This window comes from Apteryx mantelli, chromosome 4 (assembly GCF_036417845.1).
Source record: "Apteryx mantelli isolate bAptMan1 chromosome 4, bAptMan1.hap1, whole genome shotgun sequence".
Lineage (NCBI taxonomy): Eukaryota > Metazoa > Chordata > Aves > Apterygiformes > Apterygidae > Apteryx > Apteryx mantelli.
Window position 1 is genome coordinate 82543280 of NC_089981.1, and position 18782 is coordinate 82562061.

The 18782-nt window shown below is 39.5% G+C and overlaps 1 protein-coding gene across 1 annotated transcript in view; it reads left to right on the forward strand.

The window, feature by feature from the left end:
• KCNH5 (potassium voltage-gated channel subfamily H member 5) overlaps positions 1-18782 on the forward strand; it is a 161594-nt gene that overhangs the window by 42032 nt on the left and 100780 nt on the right. The window contains 2 exon segments of the mRNA XM_067295644.1: positions 1408-1800; positions 17370-17799. Coding sequence (XP_067151745.1) covers positions 1408-1800; positions 17370-17799 — 823 coding nt within the window.

Below are 18782 nucleotides of genomic sequence, written 5' to 3' on the forward strand. Positions count from 1 at the left end.
AATGATGGGTTAGTTTTCCATCAAAGCAGTGAGCTTAACTGACTTTCTGTACAGGTCATCATTGCTAACTCTGACCTGAAGGACGGTGGGAACAGGTAGGCACAAGGAGATTTGCATCCCTTTAGGTTACAGCCCGACACTGGGCTAGATAATATGTAATGGGAAACCACATCCTCCTCGACATGGAGTGAAAGACTTTTACTGTCTGGTCTCAGTAATGTTTTTTTTACCTTAAAACTAAGAATGAAAAGAATTAATGGAGAATTCGTATTGTGATATTTCAGTTCATGTTCATCTGTTCATCCAGAGCCATTTACTCCTTTTCATCAAGCAAACACTGTGCATTTGATCATTTTTACCCATATGGGGTTGCTGTTTGCAGTCTTAACTGCCCTTGCAAATATGGTGCATCAGCTCCAGTATGGGGCAGGTGCAGTGCTGAAATGAATTTCAGAATTGCTGGAAATATTTATTTTATCCCATATACACTCAAGATGCAAACACCTAAAATGTGTTTTTATTTCCAAAATACACACGAATCAGTTGTCAGCTGAATATATTATCACATTGTATGTTCCTTTGTGCTTTTGTGTCTTGCATTGGACTGAGATAAGAGGTAATTAGATTAGCTAAGAAGAATGTCTTTAGTGAGTTTGGCTTGGTTCCTTTGCAATGTTTCCATTTCCAGATTTTACAAAAGTCCTCATGCAGGAGATTATAGGAATATGCAGCTTTAAAAAAAAAAAGTTAATTATAAGAAATAAAAAACAACTCATTGGTGATATTGAGCTCATAAGAGCAACAACTTTTTGAAGAAAATGGGAAGGAAGCATAATATTGTCAGGGGGTTAGGGGCAGAAGTTGTGCATGTAATACTTCATTTTATAAGGAGGTCAGCCAGCAAGGCTGAAGTCTAGTTTACCTTTGATAGGGTATTGTTCTGGCTAAGCAGCGGTTTCAAAACAGAGGTCAGGCACACAGGATTAGTTTTGTAACACTTATCAGCATGAATGAACACTCATGTTCGTAACTGCAGGGCATGACCTGGCACAGCAGTACCCACAGCCTGTTGGTTGGCAGAGCACTACGCTTTGAGACTCTCTGCCCCCGCTATTGGCATGGTCTTCCTTCAGTCCACCTGCAAAAGACCTCCCTTTATGCGAGATTACCCTTATGCTGTTTCCATTCGCTGAGTGTTAGTTGCCTCCACCCATTCTTATCAGGCTTATGCACTGATGAGCTCATGAGATTAATAAATAAAATAATTCAGAAACTGCGGGTTGACTTGGAATGTCCAGTGTATAACGGATACAATCCCTTCTTTGTACTGTTTCCTACAGAAATCCATTAGGCCCCTAATTAGAACGTGTTAATTGAAAAGAGTAACATTTGTTCTGTCTTTTATAGGTTCTCCAGCTGGGATCTGATATTCTTCCTCAGTACAAGCAAGAAGCTCCAAAGACTCCACCACACATTATACTACATTATTGTGCTTTTAAGACCACTTGGGACTGGGTCATCCTAATTCTAACCTTCTACACAGCGATTATGGTTCCATATAATGTCTCCTTCAAGACGAAACAGAACAACATTGCCTGGCTCGTGCTGGACAGTGTTGTGGACGTTATTTTTCTGGTTGACATTGTTTTGAACTTTCATACGACCTTTGTTGGCCCTGGTGGAGAGGTTATATCCGATCCCAAACTCATAAGGATGAACTACCTGAAAACGTGGTTTGTGATTGACCTTCTGTCCTGTTTACCTTATGACATCATCAATGCCTTTGAGAACGTGGACGAGGTAAGGGGTTTTTGGTGTGTCTGAAACGGAGTGCACTGGATTGCCTTAATTTGAGTTAATTTAGGATCACGCTTGTTTGACAGCAGCAACAGGTAATTGAAGCTCTGTGCGAGCGTGCGAGGAAGGTGTTAAGGTGTTGGGCTGTATCCCAGGCGTTTCCCATGTCAGAGAAGGAGAGGAGCGTCGTGATTTCAGTGCTCCTGTGTGGATGTGCAGACGCGTACATTGACGGAGCGTGATTTTTAGAATCACTGTGCTGTTGATCCACAAGAGCGGTCTCAAGTTCACTTCCAAATGAGCCGAACCAGTGGCGGTGTCTCCCCCCTACAGCTTCTCTTTCCAGCTCAGACCAGTGATTGCCTTCAAGCGCTCCTAATCCATTCCAGGGCAGACTGGTACAGGTTTGCGTAGAGAAGCAAAACTCTGACTCTGCTCTGGCTGAAGCCAGTGGCAAATTTCCCACTGACTTGTATGAAAGTGGAGAATGCCTCTGAATGAGTGTTTTTAAAATCTTTTCCTAGTATTACATTTTGAACCGTGCTGTAATTTTCTTCTTCTCGTGATGTGTTTTTAAACATCCAATTGAGAGGGAGATTTGTCTCCGTTTTTTTATAAACAGTTCTTGAGTTACTGCTGAAATTTTAGGAAACGTTTGAGGAGAGAAAAGGCACAAATCTTAAAGGGATACTGAATTAAAGCTTTTTAACTGCTAAACATATTAATGTTTAAGAAATCAAGCTTGCAGCCTAAGATAATGGGGAAAACAAGCAATAACTATGACAAATAATGCATGCACAAGTCAGTGTAGACAAAATTCATTATTAAAATGCAACTATAATGGCATTAGAAGTCATTTTAATTTTCCTCCAGAGCCTTTTGTCTTTAGGGCCCTAAACAGATGAAAAAGTCTCTACTCATTTTTTAACATTTTAACAGTTGTCTCTTAGAACATTGTGGGTTTTTTTTTTAATTCTTAAAAGACATTCTGCAGTTATGCCTCCTCACTTTATAAAATCTATATGCTTATTTTTTTAATGCAGACTTTGCTACAGGTTTTGTAGAGCTCTTTTTATATGCCATCCCTGTCTCTGTGCTGAGTACCATCTTTTGACATTGTTCCATTTTATTTATAGCAAATATGACAGAAGTGATAATACTTGCAGCTTAAATTGAAGATCATATGAGGGCTGCTTGTCTGGAATCGGGTTGTACAGTCAGGCTCTGTAAGGAGGTGATATTATCAAGGTTGTAAATATAATGTAGCTTTTTAAGATGCTGGTTTCAGAGTAAGAGGAACCAGATTTTTATAGAAATGCAGTGCTATCTTCAAACTTTCATGCTTTTGTATGTAAAACAAACAAAATATTTCCATATCCAAGCAGTACAAATTTAAACAAAGAGTTTAAACTCTCTCTCTAACATATACATAGGAAGAAAACTGCCTGCAGTATTTATGACTGTAAAAAAATCATTGGAATAGTGCATTACGATTGAGGTATGCTTAAAGTGGCAAACTTGAACCAAAATGTAATAACAATAAAAAGTATCATGAGCTACAGTGTTATGACTGACCTTCAAACAAATGAAATATCAACTCCTTTGTAATAAGAGAACCAATAATAGCACTTTTCTCTCATGAAATTGTGTGTTACGGCCCTGGAACCTCTAGCTGACACCAGAGTATAACTGCTTAATATCCTTGATTTCAAAGCCCCCTTTAACTCCAGCTTTCCCTAGCACCTGAAGTGTTTTTGCAAGCAGGTATGTAAACAGACCATCTTTCCTCCTTACATCTAAATTTTCCCTTTTCTCTGTTTTCTAGGGGAGTCTTTTCTGGTGGTATATCTTCATTTATGACATTTAAGTCTTTGGAGCTGCTCTGTGTGTTCTAGGTGGTTGTAGCTATTAATGTTCTTTGTCTTTGTTTGGCGTTTAACATTTTTTGAACTGATACTTCTTTTATGAGATATAACTTTTTGGCCCACTAGCAGCAGTTTGCTCAAACGCTCTTCAGAGGATATGTAAACCAATAAGCTTAATTTGGAAGATTTTTGAGAAATATTTTGATCATTTTAAAGGAGAGTATTTCTCATTAGAAGATGAGCGTTTCCTCATTAAGGCAAACAGAGGAGAGAGAAATGTTTCTAGCTTTTGATTCTGGCCTTTTTAGCTCTTGTTCTTGGCCATGGGTGTTGGGTAAGGGAATATATCTTTAGCGTTAAAATTGGTGGTTGTGGCATTTCAAAAAAAAAAAAAAAACAACCTACAAAATCAGAGGTTAATGGTAAAGTCTTCAGAGAGAAGTTCTGGTGCCTTTTGAGTTCCTGGTGTGGTGGTGAAGGATAGACCCAGATTGCAGTGAATTGCCCTAAAAGCCAGCTGAATGAAAGATGACTTTCCAAATTTGCTCCCCTCATGTATCCTACCTCCAACCCCTCCTTTTTTCACATAAGGCAGCAAATGCACTTCGTTACTTGTTAAGGGACTGGGTGGGTAGGGGGAAACCATTGCGGGCAGCTTCTTTTCCTCTCTGTGGGTAGGATTCCCCTGGATGAGGAAGGATACACCAAGGGAATTTAGGTTTGCAGTGCTCTGGTGTGGCTGGTTCTCAATTCACAGTGCACATGGATCTGGCTTGGGCCCAGACATGGTAAAATATAACTTGCTAGCTCAGCATCAGCTACTTCAGAATACCTGTTTGCTAGCCTCTGCCCTGTGGTAGTTGCTCACCATACCTATATGTAGACGCACACTATTGTGTATATACGGATTTATGACACACACGTGGTATAGGTGCTTGTAGGTTCTTACCCTTGACTGAGTCATTGTAGAACATGCCTCATGCACTTGAGTGCTATTTTATAAAGTCAGAATTAAGGAAAGATGCAGAAAGTTTAAACAAAGGAACTTGAAATACAGATATATGAGGTTTTTTTCACTGAGTTGGAGTTCTTCAAATGCAGTCAGTGTTGGCCAAACTAGGGACAGGGTCATTTCCATCATGAGCAACGTTAGGCCAAGGCCAGAACTCTGTGAAATTCCCACCTGAGGCAAATATGACTGCAAATCAAAGTTACTTTGTTGTTGAGCAGAGGCAGAGCCTCAGTAGAATGTTATTATGAGAAGTATTATGACACAAAAATTCAGACCGGGGAGGGGGGATTAAGATGATTCAATGCAGAATTAGAGGTGCAGGTATACATGCGTAGAGGTACAGAGCCAGGCAGTTACAATCTGCTCAGAGGGATTTGTGTGATATGACAAGGATGAGGACAGGTAAGATAACGAGAACGAGGTACCTTGCACAGCTTAGAGTGATCTAAATGGATGTGATGGATGAGGAATTAAGTGGCTGAGTGGTGCTGAGAGACTAGGAAAACAAGGCAAAATAGGTTTGAGGAAAAATGAGCTAAAGAAAGAGGAAAGTGGGATACTTAGTGAGATACAGATTGTATCAAAGAAAATTGGGATGATACAGGCCCAGAAGTCAGAAAAATGTGTGGCATTTTTTCTAATTGGGAAACATTACATGTGCTGAAATTCATGCTGCCTAAACCAAAACCATGCAGCAAATTCTTCAAGTATAGGAGTGTAAGAATGGACGCTATAAAACACACTAAGGAACCAAGTAATTTTCTGGGTATTGAACCAGAATGGAGAAGTATGTGCTCAGAATCTCTGAAACCCGGCTGTAGTTTTTTGTTAAAATAAACAGATAAGGTTGCCTGAAACTTCAGATCTAGTCCAAAAGCACATTGTCTGTCTGTCTCCTCCACCCCCACTTTTTTTTTTTTTTTAAGTTAAAAAAATATGGAGTAGTGTGAGGATATGGTTTTTGGAGCTAAAGATTTTGGTCACATAAAGTTCCTGTTGTTATTAGGCTAGTTAAAATCCTGTAGCAACTGGAAGTTTGGTTTTGTCTTAGAGCTTCTTGTCACTTGAAGCATTTCTAGATTTTTTGTTTTACTATTTTTTCCAAGTACTTAACTGTATGTAACAGTTCTTTCCATTGGTGTATTCATGGTGATTTATATTTCTAAAATCATCACCCCTCACTTCTGAAGATAGAAAACTATCCTACCTTGAGGCATAGCCTTTATATGTGTCCTGCCTATTAGAGAAATAAATATCCAAAATCTGTCAGTCTGGGCTACCAAAAGGCTGCTGATAGCGTGGATAACCATGGATTCCCTGGAAGATACAATATTTATCAGAGTTGAGCTGTGCTGAAATTGTCAGCAGATGGATTTGCAGTGTGCCCTAGGGTGCTGGTCCCTTGTTTGCCTGGATATGGCGAAACCATGCCACAACTCCCTTCTGGACCAAATGCATGGATTTACTTCCCAGGGAAACCAGAATATTGTGCAGGGAGGATATTGTGTGCTTGCCTCTCTTCCTTGCGTGGAGCAGGCGATGAGGACAGTACCTTGGAGCTGGAAGGACCTCACCGTTTCCCCATACTCGGGTACTAGCTCCCAGATACTGTGGTGCCAAGGGCAGCATTAGCACCTGTGTGAGTTAGTACACAGAGCAGATTGTCCCTAGAGTAGTTGGACAGAAAGGCTCCCAGCCGAATGGAAGATGCTTCCTCAAATTAAGTGTTAAATACAGCTGAAACCCCCTCAAAGTATATTTTTCTATTTGGAAAAAAAAGATTGGTGCCCTTTTTTTTTTTTTTCCCCTGGGAATTGCTGCTGAGATTCATGAATTCACAATGAAATTCATGATTTCACAATGAAACAAAGCTAGAAGCTTTTAGCTCCTCCCTACCAGAAATTTGGCCCTAGAATGACACGGCAAATATTGCAAGGAATGGCATAGGATGTCGGGGTGGTATGTACGGAGAGCCAAATAGATGGGTTTCAAATGAGTTGTATAAAAGATTGTTCTTTCTGCAAAAATTAATTTTCATGAAGCACTGTCTGCAAGCAAAAGCAGACAAATTTAAATGAGCTAAAACTCTAAAATCTTCTGTCCTTTGTTTAATAATGTAAGACTACATGACCCAATGGCCTTTGAAATTTAGTGATCTGTGCGGGACATATTAAGGCATGGAATCCTTATAAGTGTAATCTACTTTTAATTACTGTTATCAATCTATTTCAGTGATGGTAGAAACTTTTTTGCATCACTGTTATTAGCTAAAATAGCAATGTCTGTAAACTGGAAGTGGATAAAAGCTGATACAGCTCATTCAGAATTGATCACATCTGCAATACTTTATGGAAAATATTACCCTTTCCAAAGCTACTTGAAGAAGGGTTTATGGAACCTAGTCTAGGGATGTGAGCAAGGCAAAGATAAAAGGGTGTATTTCAAGAATGTAGCTTTAGCTCTAAAATTAAGTCTATTGCTAGCTACCTTTTTTAAATCCAGGTGGCTGACATGGAGAAAATAATTCCCAGAACTAAATCCCTGCTGCAGCCAAGTGTTAAGCTATGATGAAAACTCCTAGCAACGTAACGATAGCAGCGCTGAGACTGGGACCTGGCATTTCCCCTTTGTCATGCAGTCAGAAGGCAATTAAATATGAAAAATACTGTCCTCCTGCCGTAGTGTGCAGCAAAGCACACAATATAATAAGCACAGTGGCTTGGTTAGGTTGTCCAAATATAAATTTAGGCATACAGTACATATAGATGGTCCACCCTCTTCACCCCTATCACTTATGTCCCTGCATTTATGGTCCAGAATTGCACCACATATTTTTAGCTTTTATTCAAGCTCAGATTTTATGCAAGTTTTGTCACTGTTCAATCACCAGGTTAACTCAACTTTTAAACCTGTAAGAGGGATGGCCGTTCTGGGATATTTCCATGAGTTCCTCCCTGGAGACACGTAAATGTTTGCTTCATTTGAGGGGCAACTTGTGATACAAAGTGCCTGGACCTGGGTGAATGCACTCGGTGGTGGAGGGCCGGACAGGACTGTCTCGTGAGCTGGACTTGGCCTGGGAGCCTCAGACTGGACCACTCTGATTCGGATTATGGAATAACGAGCCTTAATTATTTGTCTCAGTGGTCTTTTCCTCCCCCCTACCTTTTTTAATGGGTTGTATACATTAGTGGGAAGCAGATGTTGAGTACAAGCTGTTTAAATCAAATCTTTAGACACAGATGTATTAAGTAAAGCAGAGTCTAATTGGGGCAAATCCTGTGCCGGATACTTTCTGGGGAAGCTTCGAGTCCTGCATGACTCCTTCTCTCGCAAAGGAAGGGAAGGCTTACGAAGGGGACAAGACGAATAAAGTAATCCGGTCAGATACTGACTAAAATAACGCTGATAGGAAGAGCACAGATCCACGTTATTTAGATTTCTCTGCACAAGCATGAGCGTAAGGAAAAGGATCTTGCAGGATTAGGGACAGGCGATTGCTCGGCACAAAATGGAGCCGAGATGCAGCCTCGGAGGAACTAACTGAACGACTAATATCAGCAGTAGGAAACATAACTGTTTTCCTAGAGAGATAAAGTTGTAATTGGCATGAGTCTTTATTTTATTAAATGCCACAGACCAGCTCGGTGTTACACACATTACTGGGCATCAGGGCTGTAGAGGGCTCCAGAAGTACCTCCAGAAACATTGCAGCTCAGATAACTCTCTCCAGACACTTCTTTTCTTTTTCTTCCTATAATTTGTAGCTCGTCTGCCATTAAACTATGAGCTAAGTTCAGCATCCTACTCAGAAGCTGTCCCAAACCATTTCCATACCTTCCTCTCTTTCATCTTCCATCCACCTTCTCTAAGTAAGTGAGAATTATCAGATTTTATGATATTATCCTCTTTCTTTTTTTTTTTTTTTCCTTTTTTTTCCCCAGTGGGGCACCCCATTGCTTTAGCAAATAAAAAATCCAAGATGCCACATCCCCTGTACTTTGGCACTAAAACAAATATTTTGAAATCTTCCTTCTTTTTATAATTTCAGTTGTTCACTGTTTGAAATGTATTTGTATTTTGTAGTTGTGCCATAAGCAACTCACTGGAAGTCTATTTATAGTTATATTTGTTACCATTTATTAACATTTGTATTAGGGGAAAACAAAAAGCAAAAAGCCCACCATCCTCATGAAAAAAAAAAAATCTTGAGCAATAAATTTGGAGGTGCTTTGGGGGACTGCATGAGAAAATGTACTTGCTTTCATTGTGCAGTAAGGACTCGATTTTTTGCTCACTAAAGTCAGTACTCTCCTTGCTATCAGTGGTGCAGGATCAAGCATTAAATGGGCTCTACTTGTGTCTGGACCCAGGATCTAGATAGCTTGTGCAGAAGTAATGCTCCTTACTCCCATATGGACTTAAATAATTGAATCCAACTCTAAATTTAGTTCTTAAAGTGGTAATAAATCAGAAAAGTTGTTTTTTTATTTTTCTTGTTCCAGCCTTTTGATTTAGACCTATGCAACTTTATTACATTAATTGATTACCTTTAAAAAAAAAAAAAGGTCTGTAAAGGCCTGAGATACGTTGGAAGATTTATTTTAACATTAGCTCCAAGCATTAAGGAGCTAACCAGGGATTTTAGAGCTAAGCTCTATTTAAGTAGCTCCACACGAAAATTTCTTTTGGGCATAATTTGCTGGTAAAATTTCAAACAGCCAATATGTCATGCTGGAATATTTCTCTTGCACTATGCAGACGTATTCCTTCTGGAGCCGTGCCTGCAGGTTTACCGGCTTGAGTTGGCAAGAGCTCACCATTTCAGTCGTTTCCGCAATCTATAGGCGCTTTATCTTCTTTATCCATAGTGTCCCACCATGCAACAGCCGCTCAGCGGAAGTTGCACAAGGTTCACAAGAATGGTGCCTTTTTCACCCTTTTGATCCCAAATGCTGAGCTATACGCTGTGTTTGCAGAATCAACTAAGTGATTAGTTTGGGTGAATTTTTTTTTTTTAATATACTTACTTCTAGTGAGAGAAAAGTAATCATCCATCCGATGAAGCTGGGCCAGGCCATATAGCATCTCTTTGTAGCTGACAAAGAGAAGACACTTTCAGGGTATGATTCCTCATGCTTTAATACATGTCTGAAATAGGTCTGAGAGTCACCCCACCCTAAAATGCCTCTTTCTCACCACTGACTGTAATGACAGCCTGGGGTGACTAGTTCAGATGTGACCCCTCCGTGGTATAGGTTAGACTGAGATGAGATACAGCTTGCCTTTGAGACCATTTTTGCCTCACTTCAACTTTTAAAAGGACAAAAACAAAACCAGAAAACAAAAATAGGAACAAAATTTGCAGGGACCTTCTGAGTCACTGAGTCATGGCTTTGGCAGGCAGGTTCATCATATCACCCTTCCCAGGAACTGGTCAGAAGCTGCCTTAACCTGTGGTGTCTGAAAATCTCTCTTAATTTCTGTTCATTTGTCCCTGTGCTAACCTTCTCTGTTACTTTAAATATTTCTTTTTTCTTTCCTCGTTTATCTCTGTGCTGTGCTTAGAAAGAACAGCCATATCCCCCTGCAGTTTTCCTTTCCATAGTCTAAGCAGACTGATCTTGTCTAGAAACCTCTTTTATGAAAGGGCTTCTGTTTTCTTGGCCTTTCCAGCAGCCTTTCTCTGCACAGAGTTAAATTTGAATACATCCCTTCAGAGCAGAGCTGCACGTATTATTCCAGGGGGAGAATTCATCCTTGCCTTGCAAATGGGGCTAGGCTTTTCCTCGCGCCGGTGGAAATGCTCACCTAGTGTATGCTGGAATTGGTTTTACCTTTTATGTGAGTGCATCCTACTGGCTACTAGGAATCAAAGTGGGATTAACCAATATACCCAAATATGTTTTTATTCTCAATCATTTTGAGCTAAAGCACTTCCCCAAAGTAGCAGAAATTTTTGTTGATTTGTCCTGTAATGAATGTGTCGCACCTTTGTATTGTTAAGTTTTATCATATTTTCTTTTTATTCCTGTCCAATTATTCCCTCTCCTCTTTTGTCCTGATGATGTGTTCCAAAGTTTTGTCATCAGCAGATTTCATGACCATATTATAACATTTCTGCTTACATCATTAATAAAACAATGAAATCACTGACAATCTCTACTTGTAACCTTCATGCTGCTTACTAAATTCCCTTTTAACAGTATTTTGCCGTCCTTTTCATAAGTTCTTTGGTCGCTTTACAGTTCCTGTTGTAGTCCCTGTTTTCTCCATGTTTGCTAATAATTTCACACATTGCTTTAGTGGAATACTGCGTTTTCTTTCCCTAGAAAATCTGGTATGTGATCAAAGAAAGCTATCAAAACTTGGCGAGATCGCACTTAACCTAACCTTAGCAAACCTGTACTGCATTGATTGTATTTTCATTTGTCTCAATGTTACTGATTATTCTTTCCATTAGCATTTGTTCAGGAAATGCATCTGTTTATTTCCTTCTTGATGCTTTTGCTTTTCTGGGAAACATCAACATCATCATTGAAAACTAAAACTAAGTATTAATTCAATTTTTAGCCCAGGCCTGGATTATCTTTACTTCATTGCAGCCTGATCACTTTTGTTGTTCTTTTTTTCATTTATAAGTGTGAAGTACCTTTGGGTATTTGTTTTAATGATCTTTGCAGGGAAAAGTTCAACCTGACATTTGGCAATTCTCACTTTATCCCTATTCTTTTTACTGTCTAAGGCACAGCTTTCTTTGCTGATCAATTATTATTTCCTGTATATTGCAAATTCTCTCTTTCTGTTTTCTTTCTTGGGATGATTGTTCATCTATTTAGAACTGATGCCCAGTTTCACAAGTTTTTCCCCCTGTTTTGAGATACAACGTCCAGATTTGCATTTTGACCTGAGGACATTCCAGGTGTCCTCTGCTCTCAGATCCCTGGCTCTTCTGTCTCCCTCAGTCCAGTTGACTTCACTTCTTGTTGTATATAATTCATTGTATCAATTGTACTTTATCAGATTTTGCCCTTTTGAAATCAGAAAACCCCGTTCCAGCTTCCTTTTTTTATGAACTGATTGATTTCTCTCTTCAAGCCAATGGAGACTTCTGCAAAATCCTCATTACTTATCAGACCCAAATGTAGTGTAGTATTGCTTTCTGTGGAGTAATTGGCTATTCATTGAAGAAATAGGCATGCTGTTGCATCCGCAGCAGAAAATCTCATCCTGCTGTTATTAATGGCATTTATTCTCCAGTTCCTATTGAGAAAGTTGAGGTCTTTCATTGTGATGCAGTCCTCCATAATATCCATCTCTCTAAGGTTACAATGCTGCCCAGATCTTGGCTGTACAGGTTTCAAGGATGGGTTTAATTTCTCTTCCCGTGAGCTGTGTAAGTGATAGCCATCAGCTTTGTATTCAGTGGGAGGCGAGCGAGACATCTCCAGGAGGTGATTCATCCCATCCTCAGATGTCCAGGATGGATTGCATGAATCACTCCTTTGACATGCTGATCTCTCTTTGCTCCCTGCAGAGGAAGCCTGGACAATTAACTTAGACTAGATGGCTGGCTGTAAGGTGGCAGGGTTGTGTGAGATGAATCCCACCCCAGGATGGTGGCTGGAGGTCAGTGCGGGGTGGCTGTGGCTTGTACAGATGTGCCTGAGCTCAGCTTATGCTAAACCCTTCTGCTCGTGTGTGCGGATCAAGAGCTCAGTCTGGCTGCGGGCTCCTCTGAGAGTTTGATCAGACTTTGATGGCTAGTTTTGTTGAACGCAGGCTGTTGTAACTGCTTTGCATCTAGCAGTGGTCACACCTTCGGCTGAAGTGGTAGCATGCCCTAAAATGTTTCATAGAAAGGGGCTCAGCTGTGGTTCCTGGCTACACCATAAATTCTTCAAAACAGTCATGTGCTGCATGTCAAGACATAGTGAAAAGCTGCTCTTTTGCTCTTTCCTTTTTTTCCTCTTGTCTTTCCTGAGACAGTGTTTCTATTAAATGATGCCATACCAATCCCCATTTTCAGACCTGGACCATTTTCAGTTTTAGGACACATCTAATTTACATGTTTTATTTTTTTGTTGCTGTGGCACATGTGCCTATAGCTAATAACAAATAAATAAAAAATCATGGAGTGAAATCTAATTGAAAAAGTGCCTAGAGTTAAAAACACATTGTTTTCTAATAGAAAAAAAATTATGCAACAATTTACCATTTCAGTGTGTTGGGATTTAATTTTGAGGTTTGAGCAGATTATCAGTATATTTAGCTAGTAGAAACTTATGGCTGTTACTGTTTTTATTTTACTTTTAAAAATGTTTATGTAATAATTTCCTACTTCAGAAAAGACTTTTAGTAGGTTAGCAAGTAACCAGCTCATTAAATTTCATGTCTTTTGCAAATATGCAGCTCTGCTACTCTGTGGATTGCTCCTTTTTAGTACAGAGCAGACACCATTCTTCTCTTCCGTGGTTTAGGAGGACATCTGTGGCACTAGCACATGATTTCCTACACTTCTTAACTTTCATTTTCCTTTGGTGACAATGATCCCTTTATCCCCTTGCTTGTCTGGCTCTTGACCCCTCTATAACATGAATTTGACAGCTTCATCCTTTCTATTGTGTGGCATATCGGGGGTTCATCAAGATACATGAGAACTTAGCACCTTCTTGTTGCTTGAGGTGCAGAGATCTGTTCCCACTGCTTATATCACATGTGTAGGAAATGTCTTGCCCAGCCTTTTGGTTGGAAAAGTTTAGCCAGATGCAGACACATAGCTTGAGAGACTTCCATCACCCTAAAAGATTGAAGACTGGCAATGTGATAAGTAGGATCTGAAATAGAAAGATTCAGGTAACTAATAATAGGGAGTGATCCCTCTGCAGTTCAAACCGAGTACCATCATTGCTTGTGCCCCAGCTCTATCAAACTGCATTTTCTTTCTAAGGATATAGAGAAAATGTGAGAAAGCAGACATTGCAAGACACTTAAGCCAATAAACTTGGGCTTTGTTTAGTCATGAATGGCTAAGTTAATTCCGACCTTGAACATCCTTTCCACAGAAGTAGCCTTCTGGATAAATTTGACATTGTCTACTTTCTTCATGGTGGCTTCAGCTGTCTACTAAATAGAAGTGGTGGTATGAAAAGGTCTGGGTCTTATCAGAGCTACTGTTTGGGTCCCCTCCTGGTCCAATGGCCTTTGAAATCACTAGGAAAGTCTCCACTGATTTCAGTGATCTATGACTCACACTATGAACTTTTAAGCTGGAGATATGTATCAGATAGGAATCTGATCCAAAGCTTTTTTTGGATTTAAAATTTCAAATCTGACACACAAAATACAGTTTTGGAGTAAATGGTTTTTCATTTAGAAATTTCTGCAGCTCGGATGACTGAAGATGAGCAAGATGTGAATGAAAGCCCTCATCTGATTAAGACATGGTCAAATACACTGGCCAAAACCTGCTCATTTCCCAAGGGGCAGATTTGAATGGTTCATAACGCAATCAGATGTTCTCACTCAGACAACACGCAGACCGGCAGTGCTGCAAACAGCTGACTAAATGTGCTGATAGAGAGACAAATGACCCTCGCAGAAGGTTGGATCTTCAGTATCAAAAAATGTACATTGGCTAAATGATGCTAGCACCAAACTGGATTAGAGGCTCCATTCAGGGTTTCTAATCACCTTTCTGTTCCTTGAGTGCTGAGGTTACTTCAATTAGAGCAGACATTCACCGCTTAGTAGAAGGGTTTCCAAAATGTGTCTTTTAATAAGTATCTATAAGTCATCATTATAGGGAATGAATACAGTTAAAAGGAAAATGAAATTAAAGGCAGCCAGTAATCAGTTGAATTAAAAACACTGAAATTCTTAATAGTCTAAATGTAATTCAAGGCAGCTACTCTTTAGAATGAGTTTCATCAAAGAGGTCACTGCTGAATCTTGGGCAAAGCTTTGTGTTTTGAGTTATACCATTATCATCAGGAGATATTTATAATTATCAAGGTACCAGCTTGACCCAGCCCAGTACTTAAACACAGAGTTGCAATACCTTCAGTAGGATGCATCACAGTCATTCAGTATGTGCTCAACTGCTTTTCCGTAGGTAGTGTTTTGTGGAAGAGACATAAAGCTCCCAACGCTGTTCTTATTTTTTGCAAGATTATAAATGAAATGTAAATGCCCAGTAAATGTATTGCTGATGATTTGGTCTTAAAGCAGTGGGTCAGACTGAACTGTCTTTAAGACTTGCAGGACGTTTAAGTAAGTTTCGCTGAAATACTGTTTGGGAAGAATCTATTTCAATGTCAGCTAAAGTGAAATATTTCTCTTTGTTTTATACATAATTTTTATATATATATATATATATAAAATATATATGATTGTTATCTGTGCTTAGAAAAAAATAGTAAAAAATAAATTACAGCACAGACTTTCTCCCAGACTTTGAAATAAATTATGTTCTTTGATATTAGTTGTACAACTGCAAACCTGCCCACGTAACTTAGAAAGAAAAAGTGTAGTATAAATGGAGGACTGAGTGTCAGGCTGTAAACTCTTCTGATCAGGGATTGACGCTTGGCTCTGGTTTGCACAGTAGAAAGCACTGCGGGAGCCTGCCTGCGGGACACATGATAACTGCTAGGTGTGAAAAGGGGACTCCCAAGTTTACATTTCAGATCTCTAACTCCTTTCCCACCTTAATCTTGGGAACGAGTAGTGTCTCTGTAAGTAAAACAGAAATAATATGTATCTCATCGACAAAAGCAATGGGATCCGATCCTTCAAAAAAATACCCTGCCCTTTTCTCCCTCTGATTTTGCGGCAAGATCTTGTAAACTTTCAGCACCAGGCATTTCATTTGTAAATCGCTCCTTTTCACAGAAACATGCTGCAGATTAATTTAATGAAATATATTACAAAAAACTCTGTAGTTTTCTTTTTTATGTATGTCGCTGTGTGGTGTCTGACCCTGAGATCATTGTCCACTGGCCCCAGCCCACTGTGTAACGAGCACAGTAAAAAACCTCCCCGGTTATTGGACAAGTTGGCCGTGCGCGGTGGCTCGGCAGCTTATATCCCAGAGCAAATGAGTTGGCAGCTGTTTCGTTGGAAATACGAATGATAAACTAGAGCTGTGTCTTGTGCAAACGCAAAATACAGAAATCAAAATGGGAAAATTCCACTTCCCTCCTTGGTATTAGTCATCAAGAGAGCCGGAATGCAAATATAGAACTTCAATTTATTAAGGATTTGGGGATCTGAAACAAATTCCAACAGGATTTGAAAAGCATACAAGAACTTTGTCAAACAGATTACACCTAGAAATATGAGGTGCATGTTACCCTTCAAGCATTAGTTGTGAAAAGAAACAGAGGTGCAAAAGAGATTAATGTTTTTCTGGTACGGAAAACTCCAGAAACTCCAATCTTTTACTGTTTGATAATATAATTAGCCAGTGTTTTGACTAGACTGATTTGATAATGATGCATAGAAAAGGGCAATTTAATCTTGGCACAGTAACTAGGAATGTTTGCCTCATTGCTTTCTATGTCTTAATTTCTACTTTAAATTAAATGTCTTCAGCTTCTGAATGTTTTGTATTAGGAACCTTCCTTTGCAAAGTTTCTATTTTGAGTCACTAATTAATTTAATGTACAAGTTAGGTATATCACGGGACTGCAATAGATCAGGAACATATTTTTCTTCTCTTTCTGCATCTATAGGCTCTATTAAAATTGACTGCAAATCATTTGTGCATTGAGGGGGACATACACATTTCCCGTTCCCTCTCGGATGTTTGCATTAACTTTTTGTTGCTCCCTTTTATTTATTTTGATTGAAAAAAACCCAATACTTGCTTTAGGAAAATATCTGCAATGTCTGTTGATCAGCAATGAAATTAACCCTATATGCGAGGGCACATGGCTTTCTTGCCAGTGCCTTGTGGGCAGCATGGCAATCACTCAAAAGGGTAATTTGCCCTCAGTTGTTTAGTTACATGTTCTGTCAGTTGAGACATCTTTATAGATAGCAAAACTTCTAGATTTGTATTAGATGCAGCTAGGAATAGTATGAAATGATGCCTTTTGGGCTAGTGGGAGTTATCCAGCTACTCTCTGATGGCTGAGAGGAGCAATAGGCGGATTTTTCTGTAATTACCCGTTACAATTACTTTCTGACCTTTTACTTAAGCATCTGGTAATGTTACAGGATGCTGAACTAGATGAACTGTCCAGTTTGGTCAAAATGGCAATTCTTGGCATAGATTTAATATGTTACTGCTGTTCTCTGAGAAGCTTTGAGGAGACCCCACGTGGACCGTGTATTTAAATCTGTGACTGCTCTTCTGCCGCTTTCATTGAGGTCAAATCAGAATCTCGCATTAACTTCAAATTAGCAAAGTGTTGATTCCCTCCTTTTTGTAATAATCATATGATATTTCTCACTTTGGATTTCATAGGACTCTTTTGTTACCTTTGCAAAACTGAGCTTGAACCAAGTAATTTATGTGCCTAATAAGTGCCAAACCTGAATTACCCTAATGAGGGCAAACATACTGGAGGGGGGAGGAGGGCTCGATCTTGTATGGGAATATTTAGAGCAAACGCAGGAATCACTGTACAACATTCTGTGTTAACCAGCAGGATATTTCAGAGGAAATAATGGCTTTTATTCTTTTCTAGGGGATCAGTAGCCTCTTCAGTTCCTTAAAAGTGGTGCGTCTTCTCCGACTCGGACGAGTCGCCAGGAAGTTGGACCATTATCTGGAATATGGTGCTGCTGTACTGGTACTGCTGGTGTGTGTATTTGGACTGGTGGCCCACTGGCTAGCCTGCATATGGTACAGCATTGGGGACTACGAAGTTATAGATGAAGTCACTAACACAATCAAAACAGATAGCTGGCTCTACCAGTTGGCACTGAGTATCGGGACACCATATCGGTACAACACCACTGGCTCAGGGCAGTGGGAAGGAGGACCCAGTAAAGACTCCTTGTACATATCCTCTCTCTACTTTACCATGACAAGCCTTACAACCATAGGATTTGGAAACATAGCACCAACCACTGATGGGGAGAAGATCTTTTCGGTGGCCATGATGATGGTTGGCTGTAAGTAGAATTTGATTTTACTGTGTTTAACCAAAGAGAGTTGCATAGCCTGTGTGACGGGTGCATCCCTTGCTGCGAGCGTTCTTGACAGCCTAAATAAACTGAAGTACCTGTAAGTAATCATGAAAAGACCTGGGAATTAAAAGTGAAAACATGAACTGAATTTATGTAATTGCTGTAGCTTGTAACTTGTTTGCAGTGCTAACTGTGGTACTGAAGTGTGTCTGATCACAATTATGTGTTGAGTTTAGGGCATCTTCTTTACATTTAGATTTTGATCATGTTTGAAGGGTCTTGACTGGGTTTTGGTTAAAAGTCACGAGGTATACTCAAATTCATGCAGTCTGGCTGAGTTTTGCTTACAAACTTGCAGAGGCTTGAAACTGCTTTTGAAGTGGTTTTATCCACTTTTCAAAACATGCAGTGATTCCATAAGGTGGTTGTGCACTTTATGGCACTGGATTGACTTGCAGGAGGTCCTACTTTTATCTCCTGAGCCTGGTAACCTTTGCAGCAGGGAAGCTGGAAGGGAAGGAGGTCATTGCAAGACACTATATTGCACCTTTTCTCTGTTTCCTGCTGTTTCGCAGCTCTTCTGAAATAGTCTAAAAACAACAGTGGGAAGGTGTGTTTCTTATTTCACACACTGCCTAGGTTAACCGAAATCTTCAAAAATATAGAAAAGAATGCCAAATCTTGGCATCAATGGGGAAATTATTTTTCTGTTAAATACATAATGCTTGATATTTCTCTAATGCTTTCTATTTTCTAAGCTCCATACAAACACTAAGCAATTAGGTAACAAGAGAGCAAACAAAACGTTTTGAAAACAAGATCTCCATAATCTCCCTGATAATTATCTCAGCCAACACTTTGAGCTCATCTCAGAGAAATACTGAACTATAAAAAAGCAAGTTTCTTGCTAAAGCCTTTCTAGATCTTTAGAAGATTAAAGCCATTTGTTTGGAAATTTTTAAATGCTT